The 24,726-nt window shown below is 38.3% G+C and overlaps 1 protein-coding gene across 2 annotated transcripts in view; it reads left to right on the top strand.

The window, feature by feature from the left end:
- Nucleotides 1-23,838, top strand: part of klhl13 (kelch-like family member 13) — a 50,474-nt gene extending 26,636 nt beyond the window's left edge. For both annotated transcript variants that reach the window (XM_084731088.1, XM_084731087.1), the window contains 6 exons: nucleotides 3,057-3,198; nucleotides 6,474-6,606; nucleotides 8,407-8,603; nucleotides 9,919-10,714; nucleotides 14,063-14,176; nucleotides 22,850-23,838. In XM_084731088.1, coding sequence (XP_084587214.1) covers nucleotides 3,057-3,198; nucleotides 6,474-6,606; nucleotides 8,407-8,603; nucleotides 9,919-10,714; nucleotides 14,063-14,176; nucleotides 22,850-23,337 — 1,870 coding nt within the window. In that variant the 3' untranslated portion in view covers nucleotides 23,338-23,838. The remainder of the gene's footprint in view (nucleotides 1-3,056; nucleotides 3,199-6,473; nucleotides 6,607-8,406; nucleotides 8,604-9,918; nucleotides 10,715-14,062; nucleotides 14,177-22,849) is intronic.
- The last annotated feature ends 888 nt before the right edge of the window (nucleotides 23,839-24,726 follow it).

The following is a 24,726-nucleotide window of genomic DNA, read 5'->3' as shown; positions in this document are numbered from 1 at the left end:
AACTTTTTAAGAATATCTAAAAGCTATGTTTTTTTCTAGAAATGTCAAAAATATCCTAAAAGCACAGGGGACATTTACTTACAAATGGTAAAACTACTCTGTTAACCACAAAAAATCAAGTGTTCATCCATGCAAGGACTTAGAATTGCTTCATTATATAAATAGTCCCCCCAAAAACCATTAGTCTCCTACATCTGACAAGCTCTGCCTGCTCATGGGCCTGTTTGAAGACACAAATTTACTGCCATGCTGAGCCAGACATTTTTGTAAAAGAATATTTTATCAAAACCAGGCCAATCTCCATCTGAAAATGAACGGCTTTTAAGTCTCAGCTGCCACATTCATTGACTATTCTGTCATCTCTGTATATTGCATGGAAAATAGTTGTAATATTTTAAGCTCCGTTTTCATTCAATGTGTGAAATGCAGATCTTCTGTGGGCCATTGTGTTGCAGAGCCCTTCTGTCTGTGTATCACCTTGTGCTAAAAACGAAGCAGGTCAAGGCAGTTTTTAACACAAAACACCCGTGTTGTTATCAGTAAAAAGCCATTGCTTCTGGTGTTGTATTATCTTACTTAGAAAATTCCAACATACCTCAACTCTTGCTTTTCTAGATGTGCTGTAAGAGATGAGTTGTTTTATTTTATTTTTTTTTTGTTAAACAAAGTACATTTTCAGCACCGAGGCCAGCTGTTTCTTTCATGGAAGGTACAATGGAGCTTGTCGTCAAAGTCAAAGCAGTGAAATCAACATTGTTTGCTTGTGATATAACCTTTAAAGACAGTTATATCATTTGATAGCAAATGACAAATGCTTGGCTGATTTCGTTGATCCACAGGACTATTATAATTTTTTACCCAAATGAGCTTCATTCTCCAATGTCAGTTTTGCCAGCACAAAATGTACCCATATCCCCCAGAGTATTCCCCTTGGGGCTTTGAGTCACACCATCTTTCCACGTTCATTCTCTGTGGAGCAGTTAAGAACTTTGCATTACTTTTTAGTCAGACTGTCCTAGAGCACAGGAATAGCATAAGAATTGGACCATACTGATGAGAAACACTAATATATCGTGTTCCCACAGAGTAGATTTACTCCTTAGGCTGTTAAAAACTCAACAAACAGTTCTTTTACAGTGCAGAATCTCTGGATTTAAATCAATTATACATTTTAACACAAAACGTTCATTTACGTCACTTATCGTTAGCAGTGTTTTGTCTGTTTTTTTTCCTCCCAGAGTGCTTAAGACAAGAAATAATGTTGGTGTATGAATTTTAGTTTCATATTTTAGCACATTTTCCTGAAATATAATTATATCTCAATGCTGTATTGCCCATTTTAAAATTATTTAATTTAAGTTTGTTCTCATTTAATTCTTACGGGATGTATCATCTTTCTGTGTGATTTATTGCAAACCCATCAGTCTCCTGCTAGAGTCAAAACACTTGAGTAGACAACAACTTGAGTTTTAATACACTGAAAAAATATACCAGTAGAACATCAACTGAACTGAAAAATTTCACTTTGACCTTCTCACTTATTTTTGAATAGCCTAATTGAATATAATAATTTGAATTTTACCACTTTATTTTGATTATAAGCAACTTACTTTGAATTTAACCACTTTATTTATCAGGACACACAAGTATTAGTGCAGAAGGTGAGGAAATTGTTGTTTTTGTTAAAGTCTACCAAATCAAATTTTTTCAGTCCACGTTGTTTCTGTTGTTGTGCCACATGTCAATGGTGCACCTGAACGACACCCGGCCTACTGGTGTCCCTTAGAGATCACAATGTTTATTATAACCTGCAGCACAGAAGTACTTGATGGAGCAAACAACATATGAAAATGCAAAGTTGGTCCTTGGTATGGTGTTACAAGAAAGGCCTTCTGGTCATTAAATTTTGATGGCTTATTCACCATCCATGGAGCATGAATGTGTTTCTTTGAAAACTGCTCTTTAAATTTTAATTTTTGATATTATAGTGGTAAAAACTAAATGGCTACATTTATATACAGTTTCTAGCTCTTTACAATGCCTCTCATTCACACACGCACACACCTATGGCAGCACAGCCACCTAGACGGAAATAGTCAAATGTGGCACTACACTAAAGGTCAGAGTCACAATGAAATACCAGGATTCGTTCTGTGGGCACAATAAATATCCACAAATTTCATGGAATCAGTTTTTGACCTGGCGGTGGCACCAGAATAAGGGTCAGGGTGGATAACATTGGTAATGTCTATCTTCAGAAGTCCATGAAGATTCATGGACTCTGGCCAGTTGGTGACATATCTTGCTTTGGACTAAACTGTTGAATGGGCAGACTGAACACCAGCCACTGGTGGCAGTGTCATTTTTGATGTTTTAGCAACAGTTTGTGTGTTAATACTTCTTCAGCTGAGAATTTGTTTGCACAATCATGGATACTGGCACAATTTAACTGCTGATACAAAGCAGTTACTGTTATTTCATTAAGTGTTAGCCTTGGGTATTTCACAATTTGTAACCGAGACATTTGACTTCTAAATGAGTACAGATAAGAACCATATTCATTACTAATGTTGTGGACAAAAATGTCTGACAGCTAATGTTATCTGACTTAAACTCTTACTTTCAAGGTGTTACTTAATACACATACCCCAGGGACTCACTTAGATGATATGAGCATTTCTTTTTTGCATTTTCAGAGTAGAGGGAGCTTTACAGTGGCACACAAAATCAAATCTGGAAGCAGCTAGTCACATTTAAGACTGCTGTGTGACCTTAGTAGAGCGGGTGTTCAGTTCCTTGCCCAAAGGCACTTTAGGAACGGGGTACTATGCCTTTGTTTTTTCCTTTGCTACTATTTTCACAGCTGTTCCAAGCTCACAACTTTTGGATGACAATTTGTCTAACAATTAGGCTACCACCACTCAATATGTCCTTAAGTAGTGTCACTTTGAAAACTTCTCTGTCCTACTTTCCATAAGCTAAATTTAGATGGAAACACATGTTTTTGCTGCCCTTTTTGAAGTAAAAAAAACATCATCTTTCCTTTTTCCTCATAGATCCCTCGTGGAGGACGACGACGCTCACATGAAAGTTGCTCTGGGCTATGGTGATATGGGCATTTCTGCTCACCTACAGGCATCAAAGACGGGAAACACTCGATTTTTCACAAGCAACACACACAGCTCAGTGGTTCTTCAGGTGAGGGTTCAAAATATGTAGCAACCATATCTCATGAAGAAGTGAATGTTGAGTTCTTTTCCACTTACTGTTCCTTTTAGAGATGCTGTGAATTATGTATGCTGTATATCTGTATCCATGAAATTGTGCTGATTGCAGGCTGGCAAGACAGTGATTCAGATTTCTTATCACTTTTGAAATGAGATAAAGCTCCATCCAAGTTCATCTAGGCCTACTACAAGACTACAAACTGGAAAATTTGTCCTTATTGGATTTCATTGCAATTTAAAAACCGCCACACTGCAGAACCAGAACTATGTTGAAAGAGCTCATGGCAGGAATTACACTTTACACTTTAATAGCTCAGATAACATTCTAATGATTAACCAAAAGCTTTTGGGATTTCGTTTCTGCATAATTTGATATGAAGAGTGAGCACAACAAGTCTAGTATAAAACTCTCCTTATCGAGAATTTAACAGAAAGGCCTTGATAGAATTTACTAAGTTCTTGAAATATCTACTTTCTTCCCAAACGTGTATGAATTTGAAGTCATCACTTAACAGCTAAAGCAACATATTGATAAAGAGAAACCCTTTCCTTGAAGTCTACAGTTAGGCTAATAATTTATCTATCTGATGTTAGCTAGACTCGCAAAATAGAGCAAAAAGTTGCTCCCATGTAGCAGAGAACTGATTAATCTATTGAAATCACACCACCAAAGACATGATGAAAGTATTTACTGCTGTGAACAGTGTTGGCAACAATAGGTATTTTAGCCACTTAAAAAAGGTGCAACTGAAAATATCGTTTTAAATATACGCCATGTTTAGAATATTTTCACAGCTTTACTTTGCCATCAGACAGTCTTTTCTGATGGGAAACCACCGTTATACAAGCCAAATATCTCTCTCCAAACAAAAAAGATTCCATAGGCAAAATCAATTATTTTATCTTGCAGAACACAGAGCTACTGGTCTACCACTGCCTCGATCTTTTAGTTTGGTTGCATTATTGTGTGATGTGTGCTATTGTGTGACTGTTGTCGACCAGCTTGACCAACTCCTGTGTGCTGAGAGGTAAAATCACTGATTTCACCAACCTGACCCTGTCCACTGCAGTTCACTGCTTAGTTTCTGCGCTGGTGCCCATCTGTGCTTCTCCTAACTAGGAATGTGCTGACCGCAGTCTACTGTAGGTAATACACTTGACTATCAAAAAGTACCTCATACAACCCTACTTCAAAAAAGCAGAAATATATTTTTAAGGAGAAGCAGAAAGTGAAACACCTCTTCTAGATATATAAAATGGATACACTGACAGATACAATAGATAAAAAAGTGGGAATCAGCAACTGAAATTATTAAGAAAAATCTGTTTTAAAAGAAGTCATGGGTTTCAACTTACATAGAAGATACTGTTTTCCAGCATAAATTTCCAATCTGTACTTGGTGGCTGCTTTAGCGCATCACCAATTAGTACTGAGTTAGGATCAACCTAAAGCCGTTGTAGTGGGTGTTGGCATTGCAATGTTTGCTGCTGCCACATCTATAGTTGTCCTTCATCATCAGCCCTCATTGAAAATGAATGGCTGTTGGCTGCTTTTGCTGCACATTAATCTTTGGGTGTCAGAGCACAGTAAGGGAATGATAATGATTTTTCTAGGCCATCTGATCTTGCACCTTGGGCTCACTTAGTCTGAGTTAGCTGGTGCATATAGAAGCAACTTACCAAAAACCCGCCTATTGATAATTACAGGCATTTATCGAGCATGCATTGAATGTTTTCTTTCTTGCATGCTATTCGTACTACCTGTTATGATGTAAACCATAGCAAATAACAGGGTAGAGATGAATACATTTAACATTTTCCCCTTTTAATGCAAAAAGCATAATATGCTGTAGATAAGTGAGTACATGTATGAAGAATGTAGTGTGAGTGCAGTATGTTTGAAATGAAAAAAAACCTGACTGCATGTGGATTAAGATGGGATTATTTGTTTTAAATATCAAAAAGTTCCCTGAAGAGACTAAAAAGAGCAGTGAATTCATCTGTGTAGCCAGAATCTGGTGTCCTGCAGCCAAAGCTTCCATGCTGTATAAGTCCCTACTGTGTTTTTATGCCTACCAAGGGGACAATATAATGTAACTGTAGCTCAAAACATATAATTCTGAACCCATTACATGTAAGACACTGAAGAAAACAAGGAGGCCACAATCAGACAGACAGTTTGAGCAGACCAGAGAGCCGTCATGCATCATTTTAGGTCTGTGAGCTCACATCTGACAGGCCATGTATTTTTACTGATCTGTACTGAAACATTGATTTTTTTTTTACCGCTTAGCTCTATTACAGAGAAGATCTGAAATATAAATGATTATTTTTTATGAGTGTGCGCCACGTTATCTGAATGACAACAATATTGAACCCCCCCAAAAAATCTGTAATTTATTCACGGTGATGGTGCATTTCCTTCCAGCCGCTGGTTTCTATAACTTCTGGAAAAACACAGGATATATCCGATACATCAGAGTGAAGAAGGAAGTTGGCAAATATGACTAAAGTTGCTGTGAATAAAATTTTAATATTGGCTCGTCCATTACCATGGACGATTCCTGTGATTCCAGCCGTCTGTTTGTTTTTCCCGTGCCGTCAAGTAGGGTTGGGCAATATATCAACATTTTATCATATCGTGATATGAGATTAGATATCATGATAGATTTTGGATATCGTTATCTTGTGATATGGTGCAAGTGATGTCTTTTCCTGTTTTTAAAGCCTGCATTACAGTAAAGTCAGTCATTTTCTGAACTCACCAGACTGTTCTAGCTGTTCTGTTATTTGCCATTATTATTACCACAATACTGAAGATTATTTATTAAAAAATTTCATTGTGTTAATATTTTATGAAAGCACCAATAGTAATCCCTACAATGTTGTTGCAATATTGAGGTATTTGGTCTAAAATATTGTGATATTTATTCATTTTATCACCTCAGCCGCCTCCACCTCTTGGAGTGCACACGTCATCAGTCACAACCTACATGATCAATAATAATCGATATCGACTGATATGACATTTAACTATCGTGATATGTATTTCAGCTGTGTTGACCAGGCCTACCATGCAGAAGCTTTTGTCTGTCTGCCTGAATCCATGTGAATCCATCATTAGAGGAATCACATGGTCTTCTAAGTCTGGCGTGGACTGAGCACAGGTCCACATGTCTGGGATTAAACTGCTACATAGTTCAGGTACCGTAACATGCACCTCTCACCTGTCTCCTCCTCTGTAAGGGATTTGATCAGCTGAGGATAGAGGGTTTACTATGTGACGTCACACTGGTGGCTGGGGATGGCGATGAAGCTTTCCCTGTACACCGTGCCATGATGGCCTCCTCCTCCGACTATTTCAAAGCCATGTTCACAGGTGAGTTTACAAAGCCGGACCAGAACATTGCATTAGCCATTTGACTGGTACCAGTTGCACCATTGTTCTGTTTTTGTGTTGCTATGCTGTATGCATAGATTGCCCCATATCTTCTTCTGTCTTGCACTGTATTCTCCTACCAAGCATTTTTATATTCATTATATTCATTACCATGCTTTAATACAGTCATGTCTCTGTCATTTTGCCTCCTGAGAAATTACGCAAATCGACCTTGCCAGTGCCCGCATTCTTCCAGCACTGTGTGTCATTGTTATGCATTCATGTTCATGGTGCTTTGTACTTGTTATGATTGTAAATGTGACTTATTAGGCGCCCTGTATGCAGAGACGGAAGAACCTTGAGTACATTTAAATACCTGCAGTGTGTGAAGGATATTTTCAGGAATAGCAAATAAACTGTAAAATTGTACCTGATTTTAGACACCGCAAATATATTAGGATGCAAAAAGGTAATTAAAGAGCAACATAGTTTAAAGCACTGGTGCTCTTCCCTCCCCCGCCTGAAGGTGCTATTAGCAATTCTGGAGAAAGGTGGTTGATTGTTGAGCCTCTTTCCACATTGTCATATAGCGATGCTTTGGGTCTGAGCCACTAACCCAAATTGTCGCTATGAGGCTCAATAATCTTTCCCCAGATTCATTTACAGCACCATTACCTGAGGGAGTTTATATGTTGCAATGTCATGATGCTGAAACCTACATCAGGTCATGTGGGAAATGTTTTTCAGGGGTTCTTAAGGTCCTTAAAATGTCTAAAGGAGGTCTTAAATGTGATTACCTCTCTTACAATAGGTCTTAAAAATTGATTAAATTATGAAGTTACATTAATTCAGTTGCTTTTTGGGAAAAAAAAAATAAGTCTATAATGTAATGGTTAAATGAAACCAACATTGAACCAGTAACCACTAATCCAAACTGTGCATGTACTTCCTTGCTGGTATGGATGTGAAATAAGTAGATTGCATTCATAATGGGTTTAAAAAAAAAAAAAAAAAAAAATTTAACATGTTGAAACCTGCAGAAGCCTTGGTTCTTAAAAAGGCAGATAGAATAATCAAGTTTCAGTTGTAGTTTGTTGGGTTTAGCATCAAAATACTGATTTGAATACATAAGGAATACCACTGGGAAGCTATAGAATCATTTAAAAAGCCCAGAAGAACAAAAATTAATGGATTTATTTTTCATGACCAGAGGTTTGATTACGTAATGCAAATAAAATTACTAGTGTATATAAGGAGCAGAGAAATAAATTTTAATGTTGGACCAGTTAGTGGGGTTACTTTGGGTCTCATCTCATGACAGTAGTGAAAGTGAGGTTTGAGATTTGGCTTTTAAAGTGTATGATTAAGATGAAGAAGGGTCTGTGATGGGAACAGAAGATGAGCTTGTTAAAGTAGGAGTAAGGGGAAACTGGACTTTGAGTGAGGGATAGCTCATTAGTGATAAGGGAGCTGTGTGAGCGCAGATGCTGAGCGATGGGATTCTGCCTAAGACCCTCAATCCTTTCTCTTAACATAAGTCCTTTGACACTAAAAACAATTCATTGATGTTACACAATAAGGCATATGCATCTAAATGGAATAATGCACTTTTTATTTTCAACTTAATTGAATTTGTTCCGTTACGTAAGCTTTTTGTTTTTCTTGAAACTATTCAAGTTCTTTGTAAAAATCAAATAGATGTGGCTGCTCATAGACCTGTCAGTCAAATAAGATTATGTGTCAGCTGAACCACGTGTAAGCATCTACTTTTTCTTCATCCCCAACCCTCTCCTGATGCAGGTGGAATGAAAGAACAGGATTTAATGTGCATCAAGCTACACGGAGTCAACCGAATAGGCCTGAAGAAAATCATTGACTTTATCTACACAGCCAAGTTGTCACTCAACATGGAGAATCTGCAAGACACACTCGAGGCAGCCAGCTTCTTACAAATTCTGCCTGTGCTGGACTTCTGCAAGGTTTTTCTTATATCTGGGGTAAGGAAACGCACAAAAAGTACACAGCTCCCCTTTAGTCTTCAACAGTTGTAAATTTGCTTTAGATTTGGATATTAGGATACAAAAAAAAAATCAAGTTAAAACTGTGATTTATTCTGATCACTTTCCAAAAAATATTTTGCCTTTCAACTGCTCAAGAAGTCCCATGAGAGTAGTTTGACGAGGAGGCGAGCATGTGCATAAAAGCACATTTCAAGAAAGATTTTGTGTGTACTGTCTGTTTTCTGATGTTATTATTAAGTAGAAAATGTCAGTCACAAGAAATAATAATTTCATAATGATTTGAACCCTGTTGAATAACTGCTCAGAAAACCTAAAAAAATCTCTTTTTGTTACTTAACATGATTTATCTGCTTGGTGAGAGGGGCACCAGGTAAAATGTTAAAGATGTTCCAATAGAAAATAGCAGCAGTCAGTGTGCATAAACATTTAATATTTATATTAGAAAATGCACTGCTAAAATGTAACTAAAACTAATTTGTGTGGATGTAAACTCAGGCTGCAACAAATAATTGCTTTCATTTTTTGCATTTACATGGACCCTAATATTCCTCAAATAATTGGAAAAATAGCCCAATCAGAATAAAAGTGCTTCATGTAAACTCCTCAATTGGAATGATTGAGTTAAATGGGACTGGTGTAAACCTTTTGTAATTCATTCAAGAGTAAGTAATAACCATGTAAGCATATATATATTTTGACCATTTCTCTCTTGTTAGAATAAATATATTTTTGCTGCATGTCTAGGAGAGGTGTCCAGGAGGGACAGAAACATGGCTGTAGAAAAACTATATTTCCAGAAGATCAAAAGACTCATATTATGATAAATACTTTCAGACATGTAAACACACATTCTATTGGATCACTTGATGTACAGTTAAGTCGAAATTTCTAATCAGAATGAATTCAGTCAGATTGAATAGATATTGTCCATGTAAACTGATTTTCTACTATGAATAATTCTTTAGATCCCATAATGACATCCTAAAATTGCTTATTTTTCTTGCCAATAGACTAAATACTAAAAAGTATTAAGTTCACAGTGAGATTAAAAAGAGAAGAGCAGCAAATCCTCTTGTCGATTACTTATGTTCTGTATTAAAGGTGTAGAATGTATGTTAATTTTCCCTTGATTGCAGCATCATCCAGTGTTAAATAACCTATGTTTTATAATTAGAAATCATTTTGTCTAAGGACATGAGTTTCTCTGTACAAGTTGGGACAATCCAGTCCTGCATGTCCTCAGATGTCTCTGTTGCAGCATTCCAAGATTTTGATTTCCTCTTCCCTGCAGGTTTCCCTTGACAACTGTGTAGAGGTGGGACGCATTGCCAACACGTATAACCTCACAGAGGTGGACAAATATGTCAACAATTTCATCCTGAAGAACTTTCCCTCGCTGCTGGGCACAGGAGAGTTTGTCAAGCTGCCGTTTGAACGGTTGGCTTTTGTACTGTCTAGCAACAGCTTGAAACACTGCACTGAGTTAGACCTGTTCAAAGCCGCGTGCCGCTGGCTACGCTACGAAGACGGTCGTATGGACTATGCCCCAAAGCTCATGAAGAACATCCGCTTTCCCCTCATGAACCCGCAGGAGCTCATCAATCATGTGCAGACAGTGGACTTTATGCGCACGGACAACACCTGTGTCAACCTTCTCCTGGAGGCTAGCAACTACCAAATGATGCCCTACATGCAGCCAGTTATGCAGTCAGAACGGACAGCCATCCGCTCAGACAGTGCCCATCTGGTCACCCTGGGTGGCGTTCTGCGCCAGCAGCTAGTTGTGAGTAAGGAGCTGCGTCTTTTTGATGAGAAGGCTCACGAGTGGAAGGCACTGGCACCCATGGATGCGCCCCGCTACCAACACGGCATCGCAGTCATTGGCAACTTCCTCTATGTGGTGGGTGGCCAAAGCAACTATGACACCAAAGGCAAGACAGCAGTGGACACCGTGTTCCGTTACGATCCTCGCTACAACAAGTGGATGCAGGTGGCATGCCTTAATGAGAAACGTACCTTCTTCCACCTCAGCGCACTCAAGGGACACCTCTATGCTGTCGGTGGAAGGAACGCCGCTGGGGAGCTCGGTGAGTTTATTTCCCCGTCTGTTTGTTTTATCTTTTCCTTTTTTAAGCAACAACAGAAGCATTTTAATTAATATTGTATGAGATTATACACTTAAATATCAAGGAGCAGTAGCAGAAAGCCTGAGTAGTTTAATAAGGCTGCAAGCGTACTGACGCTGGTAATCAAGTGTTGTGCCTACACATCATTTGCTGTTTCAACATGTTGCGTGCTTAATCTCTGTGTAATTTAATAGAATTTAGAGGATGTGCACATTATCATGAACACCTTTACAGTCTCATGTTGTCCAATATTTAACATTTCACCACGTGCAGAATCCTTTGTAATGTTTAGTGTTGTTTCATCATTTATGAGGCAGTATTTTGGTGAGGTGTTGTTTTGGGTTTCGTTATGTTATATTCTAAGTTTTGACATTTTTTCGCCAAATAATGTAGTACAATGCAATACAACACAGTCACAGCCTACACCCTTAAGTAGTCCTTTTTGTTGAGAAGAAAGGATCACACTGGCTGAGAGGATTAAGTGAAAGGTTGCATAGAAATTTTTAGTGAACATAAAGTGGTTGTATCTGATAGTTTTTAGTTGGTAACCTGATGCTTTTTTGAGCTCAAACATCATTTTGTTAAATTTAGACTCACTCCTCTCATAGAAACCCTTCAATGAACTGATATATTTATATCTGTTCATTGTAGTGTGGTTGTTGATGCTGAGTAACGAATCTGGAATCTCTGCAGCTGTAAGTATGGACCACAGAGAGGTGCCACCCAGTACTTAAATTCAGCTCTGTAACTGCAGCGGACAGAGAGAGAGGCCACAGTGTGAGCAGTCTTCTCTTCTGGGTTATAATTAGACCAAAGAACACGGCCCCGGTTCACTGCCCGTCTACACAACTGCCTTCTCTGCTTTACGTTCCACTGCTCCCTCACTGCATGTGGTTTAGCCCTGGATGTGCCTGGCCCCTGCATTATATTTATTTACCCCGGGGAAGTCAAACGGGCGTGGTTTTTTTGTTGTGTGTGAAATACCCAGATTGTGAAAGAAAAGCTTCACATTAACCTGGATATATTTTACAGGAGGAAGATTTCAATCTTAACTGGTGCACCTTTTTAATGAGGGCATTTCTCAATACGCTTTGTTTTGTTCATTTAAAATGACACAAATATATTTTGAAGAAAACTGATGTAACTGAAAGACATATGGATCTCATTTTAAATGTCGTGTCATGGGGATGGTATTTACTTATTCGCCAATGAGAGAAAAAAACATTTTTGTTGTCATATAATCATTTATTATGAATCAATTATTAAAGTAAATTATATTAATATGCAGTAGTAGCATGGTACTTTATAATGTAAAAGGAAAGTTGTACTTAGAATTTATAACTTGCTTTTAATGGTCTTTTAGAGTTTTTTTTTTTTTTTTATGACCCACTCTACAGAGGCAAAATGTAGAAGTCAGCATAAAATCTCTTATTCAGTGGTTCTAAATTTCTTTGGATTCAAATGATGTAATATTTAAAGCAAAAATTACAGCACGAAATAAGTAATTAGTTATTTTTCTTTTTTATTCTGTTCATCTGAGATTATCTGGACCAATCACAATCCATAGATCGTTTACAGTATCTTGTAATCCCACTGTGAGATTTGAGGTCAGAGAAGGATGCTACGTAATTATTATCACCAGATGTCTCCAGCTCCCAGCTTCACCCTTGGAGTGTTCTGTTAAGTTCTGTGGTGAACAACCTTCAGGGGGGAGAAATTAATTCTTATTAGTAGGCATGCATGACAAATATAGGGCAAATTAATATGATATGATGATTTAGTATTCTGATAATAAAATTAAGAAATATCAGCTATAATAATATCTGATTTGTCAGACTATGTCAAAGTGAATATGAATTCTTGGGCAAAAGTCTCTATACAAGCCAAAGTATATTTGTGAAATTTTTAGTTGAACTTGATTATGGAACATTTGAAGAGTCAGAACTGTTTGTCTTTGTCATTGTGTTGTCAGTTAGATTTGGTTTGGTCTGGGGTATAAAATATTAAATCACCCATCTTTGCACGTATATCTTTGCCTTTCTTACCCTCAGGTGTGCATAAACTACAGGTTAAATGAACTTCCTTTTAAGATACAAAAATGTGAAATTATTATAAGTACCAGCCATGACAAGCAGGCAGTAGTCTGTTATCAGCTGTAAACAATGCAACCTTCTTCACAGGAAATTTGATGTGATGTATCAGTTTAATTTAGTATATCTCTAAAGAATATTACGCAAGATATCAGCCTCTGGTCTCTGTAGGTAAATCAGCATCATTCAGAGATTCATATAGAGTTTATATGCATGTCAATTTATGATTTATTAATGAGAAACTTTTTAATATCTATGCCTTTTTAGTCCAAACCTGCTCTGCACTCATTTTAACTGTATTTTAGATCTGCTTGGTACATATCTTGTCCTCTAATATGTCTGTACAGTTGCAAGATTTTGAGCTCTGCCCAAGGTCACTTTGATGATGGTTGTTGAGCAAGCAGAGGAAGGTATTCACTCATTTTCCCTATTGAGAATTGCCCAGCCTGCTCAGGGATGGCAGTGGTTCTGAGCTTAATGTTTTATTTTAGAACCAATATGATTTCATTTAATCAACGATTTAACCAAAGCCTTTAAAAAGTGTACAGTTTTATTGTTGGTTTTCAGCTGATTGTCTTATTAGGTCACCGACTACACTACATTTTCCATCAGCTGCACTCACACTACAGTACCTCTTTATCCTGTTATATGCAGATGAGTCTTCCCTCAGCTGCTAAGATGACTTATCTATGGCTCATGATTCTTTGGTTAAAATCTCTTTTGTGGCATTTGCTACAAAAGATAAAAAGCGCAAGTCACGCATATGTGTTACAATCCTGAATTATAACATCTGATCAAAGTTTACATGTCCTCGGTGAAGATCCCTTGATGTTGAGGTCGTCACATCTCTCGCTGGTTGTCAACTTGCTCTTCATCCAATCACAACCCTTTTCAAAGCTCTGAACAAGCCCACAAGTTGACTGTTGAGGGGTCACTTAGGCACCAGTCACTCACCCACTGTCCTTATTCTGCTTTCTCACAGATTTTGTAGAACCATCCTCGGGGCCCTTAAGATAAAGGATCTTACAATCTCCTTATTTCCTGTGCAGTCAGTGCTGGTGGGGTTGCAGGGATGTGTACTCTGTATTTAAATCCATGTTTTAGCTCCCACGCTGAGACCCTCCAAGGCCTCATTTGCTGCTGTTTGTCCTCCTTAGTTGTGTCTTGACCTACTTTCTACTAATACGTTCTCTCTTTTTTTTTCATCTTTTTCTTAAAGCCACTGTGGAGTGCTACAACCCAAGGACAAATGAATGGACATATGTTGCCAAAATGAATGAGCCACATTATGGCCATGCTGGGACGGTGTACGGTGGTTATATGTATATTTCAGGTAAGTGACTCCAGGGAGCTTAAGTTCTTCATTTGTAACCATCCCAAATACAGAGCGATATGTAATGTGTGGATTAGTGCAGGGCAGGAATGATCCTGAAATTTCTTATTAGTGGACAATAACTGTAAACTACTATAACTACTACAAACAAACTATAAATGATTGTGATTTCCAATGCAATGTTATTTTTTTCTGTTCATTTTATGCTACTTTTATAGTAGCCTAATACATTTCTTTTTAAATAATACACACACACATGTGTTTAGCAGGTGATGCAACAAGATGATTAAAATGGCGCCAGTCAAATCTCTAACATTAGAAAACGATGTGGAAATTGTGGAGGAAATATAACAATTTATTCTATCCAGCTGTTTCATACAGTTGACTGAAAGTGAGTATGTTAAAGGATGGTGGTCAGCTCAAATAATCACGATTACATAATAATTGTGGTAGGCCTAGATGTGTCGTGCATTTTAAAAATAGATTTCATATCTTGCAGTCGTAATTGAAATGAATTTTAGTGCATTGTGATTTTTAATTAGATCTTTTTTTTCTTCTTCAAAGTATTAAATGGCTGAATACATCTCATAACATTCAAGGCCATAAAATCTTATTCTGTGGTTGCCTCATTTGATACCTTTCCTCTAATCTCCACTGCATGTATGATACGTTGCCTTGAGTCATTGAGAGAGAGCTGTATGTGTTTATTATTCATATTCAATAGAAACATTCAAAGAGGAATTATTTTTCAAGGTTCAGCTTTTGATTGGCACATGCATTAGAGGTCTGTGGGGGGAGTTGAATCACAGTACTAAATTCAGTTAAAATGATTTTACCATGAATTTGGTATTTAGATTTCTAACAAGTAGTACGCACATTAGGGCTGTACAAAATGTCTTTTTTACATTCAAAGCTTCTTAGAGGTTTTCGAATGAACCTTTAATGTCTGTCGTCATATTTTATGACATCATCATCCATAAAAAACATCCTCCAACAAAATCCTCAATTTGAATAAAATGAGTCATCGGATTAAATGAGTTGGTATTTTTTAATAGATTTTTTTGTTATTGCTGTTATATAAATGTAATCTATGGTGCTTTTAAAATGGATGCCTGCCTTCCTTTGTGTGCAGCAAGTGGGAGAGCAAACAGTTTTTTGACCTTAGAGAAATTGCTAAATTGGCTAAATGCTAATACATATGGATTGATTTATTTTGTTGGATAAAAGTCTGTTGCATATATGTCTTTTTTTTCCAATAAATTTAGGCTTTTGGACTTTATATAATGCTCTGGAGTCATTGGAAATGTTTGGAAGTTGGAACCAATCCTCCACAGCAACCACTGGAATCAAATTCTACAAATAGCATAATAGTAATAATATTAGTAATGCCTAATCTTTATCTGCAACTGTGCAGAAATATCGTGTTTAAACAGAATGAATAGATATACTAAAAAGAAAAGTTGTGAAGCATTCCAATGTTTTTATGAATGAAGCTTCAAACTATTCACTACAGCACTAACATACATTATATTTTAGTTTTTGAGTTTTCATTGATAAGATTATATTAATAAAACTAATTCTAACTATGATAATGCCAGATTTGTATCTTTTGAACTTACTACATCATAAAAGAGTATCTTGTACAAATCATTCCTGAACACGGAGAATTTGGGCCTTTGGGCAGTTACTACTTGCTCTTGAGGTGTCACCTCAATACTTGTTCACTTCATAGGATTGAAAACAAATCCTGCGTTATGGAGATGAGCCCTAGTTTCTCAGTGTGACTAATCCAGAGCGGTGCTACAAAGGAAGCGGAAGGGAGGGGTGTAAGGCAAATTGGGAAGGATGGAGCAAAGTAGAGGACTGAAGCCCGTGTAGGAGGTGTAACGCTGAAGAGCCGGTGTTAATCCCTCTTGGCCGTGGGTACTGTCATCATTCTACAACACATGAACATAAACAGTGTTCAGAAACATGGAAAAGAGCTCATGGACATTTCTACAGTTTATCATCCATACTGTGAATATCGGAATTGAACCGACACATGACTAATTGATCTTTAAATGCATGTACCGTATATACTATAAGTTCAAAGCAATAAAATTCACCAGTCACAGTGTTTTGTACAAATCTCAGTTTGAATCAGATCATCATTGGATCAATTTTGGAAATTTAACCAGTGCAGCTCAATCAAGTGACAAGGAATAAACACCAGCTGTTTGACCTTGGTATTTGTAACTGCTTCAGTACTCAGCGTTTGAACCAATGCATTAGTGTGGCTGTGATCTATTTAAAGAGGCGGGACAGTAAATTAGTATTAGGGATAGACTTAGTCTCTACAGCCTCGGTGAATTAACATACATTAACATCTTTGCACTAGTCACACACTGTACCTGCGAGCTTGGAGGCTTTGGCAAATTAAAATGAAATATTGGAACCTCTTTAGCATCAGTAGTATTAAGCTTATTTACAATGGAAGGTGCCGACCAGCATGCACGCTGTTTTATTAGACACACTCCCTGATTTTGATTACTGTGCACACAACCACTGAATTTAATTTTATAATCCACAGATCTCATTATCCCTGCAAATCAATATTATGTAGTTCTGTACACAACACATTACCTACCTAATTAGTTCGTTTCTTTTTGTTTTATAGTCCCAAAACTCACAAGATACATTTGCTTGTTTGATTGCTTTTGTACATGTGTGTTAAAGGAGCAATATAAGACCCTTGCCTTGAGTACCACAGTCCAAATAGCTAATTGGAGCCATAAATGGTATATTGTGAATAGATTGAATTCCTATTTAATGTACAATCTATGTTTGAAGAAAGTTGTCTCCCTCCCCTCCCACAGTCTGTAGGCAGGTTGCCTATAGACTACAAGGACATTGAATAGAAGTGCAAGAGAAGCACAATATCATGCTTCACACACACACACACACACACACACACACACACACACACACACACACACACACACACACACACACACACACACACACACACAATTACAAGCAACCATGAGTGTAAGTTGATCAGCTGTTTATAACTGTCAGTTGTTGTTCTGAAGACAAAAGCCCTCTGCTCCAAAAACATGAACTCTGGAGTTTGACTTCAGTGACTGTCTGCCAGACTCCATTAACATATTGCTTAATTCAATTTTCTAGCATCTGCTCTTTGTTGAAGATTGTTAATGATTTCATACAACTCATAAACTGACACTTACTCAGTGAACATTCGGCACTAATTTAAATATTTTGATATATTGGGGGGCTTTTATGCCTTTAATTAATAGGACAGCTGAAGGTATGACAGAGTTGGGGATTGACGAGTAACAAAGGGCTGCAGGCAGAAGTCAAACCCGTGGTTGCTGGAGAGCACTCAGAGCCTCAGTACATGGGGTGCATGCCCTACCAACTGAGCTACGGGGTGCACCCAGAATGGAAATTTAAAGGAAAACCTACTGGCTGTAGCGTTGTCGGCCAGTATTTTAATTTAGCACATTTCCTCCTTGTCTGATGATATATTATGGTTAGAGTAGCTAGATTTTGTTTCTGTGCATATATGTGAAACGGTGCATGTAGCCACTTTAATTTAATTTCATATTAATGAACTCTGACTTGCTGGGAACTGGCCAGAAACTAATAACCAACTTCTTACATGATTACTGTCATTGTTTATATAAGCAAAAAGCAAAACTTTTATAACCTTGTTAATTAGTTAGTCTTTCACTTGGCAAGCAAAAGAACTGGGGCATGTGTGGGACCAGGCAGAACACATGATCTGGCAGGCCTAATATTACTGTGGAGGGAAGATGAAAGACACATTTTCACTTTTTAAAATAAATAAACTGAAATGATTAATAACATAATAGTCAGGGACTGAGCTAATCTGCTGGTAGCCAGCTGTTTTTCAGTCTTTTTGCCTCAGGCTGCACTCTGCAGTACACAGTATTTATTGCACACCCCTTTTGATATTCTAATGGATTCCTTTTGTGTTGGTTTCATGTTTCAGTGATGCTCTCATTAGCAGGCCAACAGCCTCGTAAATTTCACTAATACTGTGACACGATGTCATGCTTTGCACCTGCAGCGACAAGAACTACATGTAGGGGGAAATTTGCATGTTGTAGCATACAGCTGATCGAGCAGTTAGAGAAATTTTATGGCTTATATGAAAGCTGTCTGTTATAGACTGCTTTTAAATGCAAAAGGTGCATGTAAACAAGCATTCGCTGTTAGGGGAGTTTTGTTGCACCGAGGCCCCGCTGTAGCGCCCACAGTCTTAGGGGTTACAGCGTTTCTGTGCAAGGTGACCCGTGCTGAAGTGCAGTTCTGTGTCCGTCTGTCACAGTGGATCAGGTCACATTCTCCGGCTGTGCTGCTGCGCTGTCTGAAGGTATTCTGTCAGCTGGATGAACCTGACAAATGCACTCAGCCCACAGACCATCACAGCTCAAGTGGTGTGGCAGAGTTCAGGCTTGAGTACTGAACCAGCACAGAGCTTCTGGTTCACCATCCTATCTGAGAGATTAAGATCTGTGTGTGGGTGGTCTCACAGTTTAGAACATTTTTTAGTTTTTTACTCCATCATTTACAGCAAAGACACTGCACCCTTTGAGTAATTTATGACTTTAGATGTAATGACAGCAACTGTTTCATAGACAAGAGCTTTTGTGATCATTTGTGATTATTTTTATTTGAAATTATTGAGTATTAACTATTTTGATAATCGATTGATTAGTTTTCCATGCAAAAATGGCAGAAAATCCTTTTTTCAGTCTCTCAGATGTTGAGATTTCCTGCGTGTCTCTGTTTCACGTAGCTTTCCAGCTACACTTGAAGACATTACCTTGGACTTTGTCAGAAAAAAGTGAAAGAAATCCATCTCACTTTCTCATTTCATAGATCAATAAATTAATCTGCAATAATTAACACAATAATCAACAATTAAAATAATCGTTAGTTGCAGCCCTATTGTCAGATCTTTGGTGCAGAAGTTACAAGTAGAATTGGTAAATGTGACTGGGTTGTGAGCATTCCTGCAGTCATTAGCAGGTTACCTTTGAAGACAAGCTGAATGTTCTTAAGGGACTTTTTTTGTATTTTGTATTTGTCCCTGAATTTTGCTCCAGGCCATGCACTGTGTGAGCTTCATAACTTAAGCTTTAAAGTTACAAATGATTTGCAGGGAGTAATGGCTGTCTCAGGAGCAGACTTGGTAACAACGTTCACCAGGCATTTAAATGTATTTATTACATTTTTTTTTTACTTATTTTAAGATAACAAAAACACAATGAGTCTTGTTTTCAGGTGATCATAAACTAATGAAAACAGCCCAGTGAATATTATATTTTATTTCTGTCATATTTTGCCAATAAATCCCTGTATTACTCACTTGGCCCTTTAATGCAGAAAAGGAGGGTGATTTTTAATGTCTGCGAGCATCCTCCCCACTTGATCACTGGAATGAAAAAAGCAGTGTTATGGCATGAACACTACTTTCTGCTAACAATCCCGCCATTCCTTCTGTTCAATTTAATAGATGAGAAAATATCCGTTGTGTGACTCATCATTCGTCAGCGATGACCCAAAGTGACAATGATTCATAAGTGTTTGAAATTTCAATTTGCTGCTCACTATAGAGAGTAAATTACTGTCTATTATTGTTTGACGCTCCTGCAGGGGTTGATAGAGGGACTGAAATGTCAAAGGGCTGAAAAATGAACTTGACAGGACGACTTCAAGAGTGTGGTTGTGGTCAGTGGAGAAATGCAGGTTACTGAATATATCTTGCCTGAAATTAAAAGCACTTTTTTTTTTTTAAATTTGATCTTTATTTATTTATACTTAATTAAGTCAGGAAGGTACTGATATACTAGATCTTTTCCTCCAGGGAGTCCTGGTCTCGACAGCAGCACATTCAGTTTCATACATGCATACAATACATAAAAAATTATACAAAGGAAAGACTAAAACAAACGGGCCATACCAGTGACATCCGTATCGCATTCACCTCAAGTCAAGGATTATGTAAAACGGCAACATGTTTCCTTCAGGGCAGTTTGTAAAAGACTTTTAAAGGTATTCAAACATTTTAACAATGAAAAATAGTGTGAAAAGAGGAACTCAAGTAATCTGTTGCATTTATGATCAAAACAGAGCTCAATGTGTGATATAGAAAAAAACGGATCAATTCACACTGTAACAAACACATCATTAGTAGTTAATGTTTGTAGTAGGGATTCAAATTTTGTGTATATTTCTTAACTGATAGCTGAAAATGGATAACAATGGAAAATGGATAAATTGTCAATAATTAAGACGACAGAAAACACACATCTTTTTGTTTTAAGTGTCATTTAAACAAGTATAGCAACACTTTAGTTACATGAAAGAAGAAGTAGTAATTGTACACCAAACAAACATTGGTTAATAAAGTTTTAATCGGTCAAATTCTAGTGCTGTTTAATCAATTGAAGATTAATCATTAACATCCAGGTTTGTACTGGAGCTCAAGTCTGTGTGTTTTGTATATGCTGTGCCCCATCTTCCCGCCTCACCTCTGTGTCTGTTCTCCATTGTCTCTATGGATCGGACTTGTGCCGGCACTGATTCAACCAACCAAGCAGGTCACTGGTTTTACAAGGGGATTCTGTTTTATATCTACATGACTGAACAGGGAAATGTTATTGTGTGGCATATGTAGCAGACAATACAAACAATCCCCCAGTGTGTCCTGTGCTGTCTGTGGAAGGGCAAAAGCTTTTAGCCTGGCTCAGTTTGGCCAAATCTTGTCCTCTCTTAGTGTCTCGCTAATGGCACTGATTAGACATTAGGAGAGCGGGATACTGATCAGACATCATTGCATCAGGGAAAGGCCAAAGCCCTTGAATTGAATCAGAATAGCAGCAGGGCCTCTTGAGAGGAATTGTAAGGACCTTACGTCGACTCCACCACTGTTCTCTTGTCAGGATTTTAATAGCAGACTTGCCCCGTGGACTACTTGGATAAAGAAAATGGATAGTCAGGCTATCTTTGGATTTGATCAGTTAAAGAGGTGCTGCATCACAGATCTGAGTCATGGCAGCTGAATAGACAGCTTAGGCCTCGACAATAAACCGAGCACACGATCACTGGGCAGCAGCAAAAGAGGGATTCTGCCTCTATTCGGCATGCTCTGCAAATCTTCACTGCATTCGCTCCTAGTCACTCTGCCTACGGGGGGGAGGGGTGGGCTGGCTTCCACCCAAATGCATGCTGGGATTGTGTTCCTCTTTATTTTAAGCCTTCCCTGTAGACATGTCCTGTTTTTTTTTTTTTCCTCCCCACTTTCCCTCAGCTTTTTTGTGTCCTGGCGTCTACAGTCTGTTTGTGCGTATGTGCGTGAACGCTTTGTAATGCTGTTCCTCCTTGTACTGAGAGCTCATCATCAGCATCATGTGGAAAAGAGGCTGAACAAATATCGATGTCACTCTAGTTTGTAGAATAACAGTTTACCCAGTGTACTGGTTGTTGAGTTTGAGTTACAGTTTGAGAAATAGGTCTCAAGGTAAGGTGAGATTTTAAAATCAGGGTTTGTATGGGCGCTGGAAATCCTTAAAAGCAAGAAAACATTAATAGAAAGGAGTTAAGTAATTCATTTGATCAAATTTTAAAGGTTTTGAAAATTGTTTGGATTTTGGATTAAGTGCTTAAAACAGCTTGAAATTGCATTACTGTCATAATTAATCACTACCTGACTGAATAGTTCACTTATAAGATAAAGAAATAAAACAAATCAGTTAGGTTACATTGGATGTTAAGTAGAGCCTGACTGATATATTGGGCAACCAATATTATTGGCCCAATATTGGCCTATCACAGCTATATCAGTCTATATCAGTATCAGCATGTATGTTGTCCAATACGAGCCTATATGAAAAACTCTCTTTTTAAACAAAACCTAATGCAGATTGTTTCATTTGTTAGTTTCGTAAACAGTATTCTCTGTATATTTGATCCTTCTTTTTTATTTTGCTCCATTTGTGTATTTTATTTATGGTTATTTGTAACTAATAAAAATACAGGTGGAAGTTTCCAGTTTCTTTGTCAGAAGTGTTAATCACTTTTGATGGATCATTGCATGCCTCTAAATTCTGTATAAAGAATACATTGGTATCTGCATCGGCCCCAAAACTCGCCCCAGTATTGGTCAGGCTCTAATGCCAAGTCTGCACACATTTTGAATTGTGAAACTTTGTTTCCTTGTAATTTGTCAGTAGAATACTATCACAAAACATCATTTTGGTTGTTTATAGAACTATAACATCTGATTTAATGTGATGAAGATGTGAAATAATAATTCTCTATAAGAAATACCTATATATTCCTACATATGTATATAAATTTACCACAGCTATAAGGTGCTGGAAAAGCTTGAATATGCACCTTGAAAATTATTGAAAAGTGCTTGAATTTGACTTGTGAAATGCCTTTATCCTGCTTCTCATTCTTCATAATGCTCCTGAAGCTGTTTCCACTATTGTGGCTGGTCATGGCCTAGATAACTGAAAAATGTAGGTTGACACAGGCAAATGAGTCACAGATCGGTCTGATTGACAAGCCCACAAAGCTGTTTTCCTCCCCCAAATGATCAGTGACGAGGCTAATTTGTGCTCTCTTTTCCTGCAGGGGGAATCACTCATGACACTTTTCAGAAGGAACTCATGTGCTTTGACCCAGATGCAGATAAATGGACTCAGAAAGCACCCATGACAACAGTGCGCGGCCTCCACTGCATGTGCACGGTGGGCGACCGCCTCTACGTGATTGGGGGCAACCACTTCCGGGGCACCAGTGACTACGACGACGTGCTGAGCTGCGAGTACTACTCCCCCGCCCTTGACTTGTGGACACCTATCGCCGCCATGTTGCGGGGCCAGAGCGACGTGGGCGTGGCCGTGTTTGAGAATAAGATCTATGTGGTGGGCGGATACTCGTGGAACAATCGCTGCATGGTGGAAATAGTACAGAAGTACGACCCCGAGAAGGACGAATGGCACAAAGTGTTTGACTTACCCGAGTCGCTGGGCGGCATCCGAGCCTGCACACTCACAGTTTTTCCCCCTGAGGATATTTCGGGCTCGCCCTCCAGAGAGTCGCCCCTCTCAGCACCTTGATGAGTAAAGGGGGGGAGCCCTGTTTCGCTCACACCCCCGTGACCCCTCGCCCACCCAGCCCCCTCAACAAACACACCTTATAGACATTGTTTGCACTTCCTCTTCGGACAACATCTGTACTGCATCCCTAAGTACCCCCCCCGAGTCCACCTCCTCCCCTAAAGCTGTGCAGAACCCCCTCCCTAAGTGATTAAACCTACATACCGATACGGTTTGGCAACCTAATTACATGTTAATGTTGCATACTCGGTATATTTTGGCAGGAAATACCTTGACTTGAAAAGTGACTTTGCAAATCAACTTTTCTACCTGATGTCTACAGAGTTTTCTTATGTCTCGTTTCTTTAGGCGTTCTACCTTGAGATGTTGACTACCACACTGACTCTCTCTTCTAGTCTATGCCAGGTTAGATGCAGGTGACCCCAGAGAGCAGATGTGTAGGGACGGATGAGCTCCAGAACACAGCTGGTTTTTAACTCAGGGGTTGGCCCAGGCCCCACCTACGTCTCTCTCTCTCTCTCTCTCTCTCTCTCTCTCTCTCTCTCTCTCTCTCTCTCTCTCTCTCTCTCTCTCTCTCTCTCTCTCTCTTACAGTTTCAGTTCTTTCCTGCTATTGCTATGAAACTGTTAACAAAATGGTGTTTTCTAAATTTAATAAACATGATTTTGAAAGTAATTAAGAAGTTGTTGTCGTTACTGACTACAGCAGACTCAGGCCAATCCTTGAGGCCCTCATGAGTGGGAGTTTGAATGCAGTGACCGAACAAAACACCTTCAACTTGTGCAAACCAATTAAAGGATCTGTGTGTAGGATATAGTGACATCTAGAGGTGAGGTTATAGGTTGCAACCAACTGAATACCATTCACCACACCCTCCGCTTGTAAGTGTAGAGGAGAAACTATGATGGCTGTGAAAAAAAAATGCAGACCATCTCCAGAGCTGAGAACATGGTGGTACAACATGGCAGCCTCTGTGGAAGCGTGAACCGCCCTACTCTGACTCTGATTGGCTAGTACTCATTACCTTTGATGGTTTGGGTCTTTTGGGTCAGATGTATACATAGAAGCCGCATTGATTGATTGAGCTTATTGCTGCATTACATCAACATCACTGACATATTGGATAGTGCGAGAGTGACCTGTGAACAAATGGGGTAAGTTAGAAAAAAAAAATTCTTTTTTTTAACTCCATAAATCCTTCACATGACTCATTGTAATTGGATGACAAATGAACATTTTGTTGCTTTTTCTCAGAAAAAAAACATGTCGTTGACAGATGATTCAAAGGCCAAAGTGCCGTCTATGTACATGTCTATGGTTTGGGTTGACCCATATACCCTCTGTAGATAAAACAGCTCATTCTAAGGTAAGTAAAATACAACAAATCTT

The sequence above is a fragment of the Lutjanus erythropterus genome, chromosome 11 (genome assembly GCF_056507025.1).
Source record: "Lutjanus erythropterus isolate fLutEry1 chromosome 11, fLutEry1.hap2, whole genome shotgun sequence".
In the NCBI taxonomy this organism is placed as follows: Eukaryota; Metazoa; Chordata; class Actinopteri; order Lutjaniformes; family Lutjanidae; genus Lutjanus; species Lutjanus erythropterus.
This window is presented reverse-complemented; position numbering and strand designations above follow the sequence as displayed.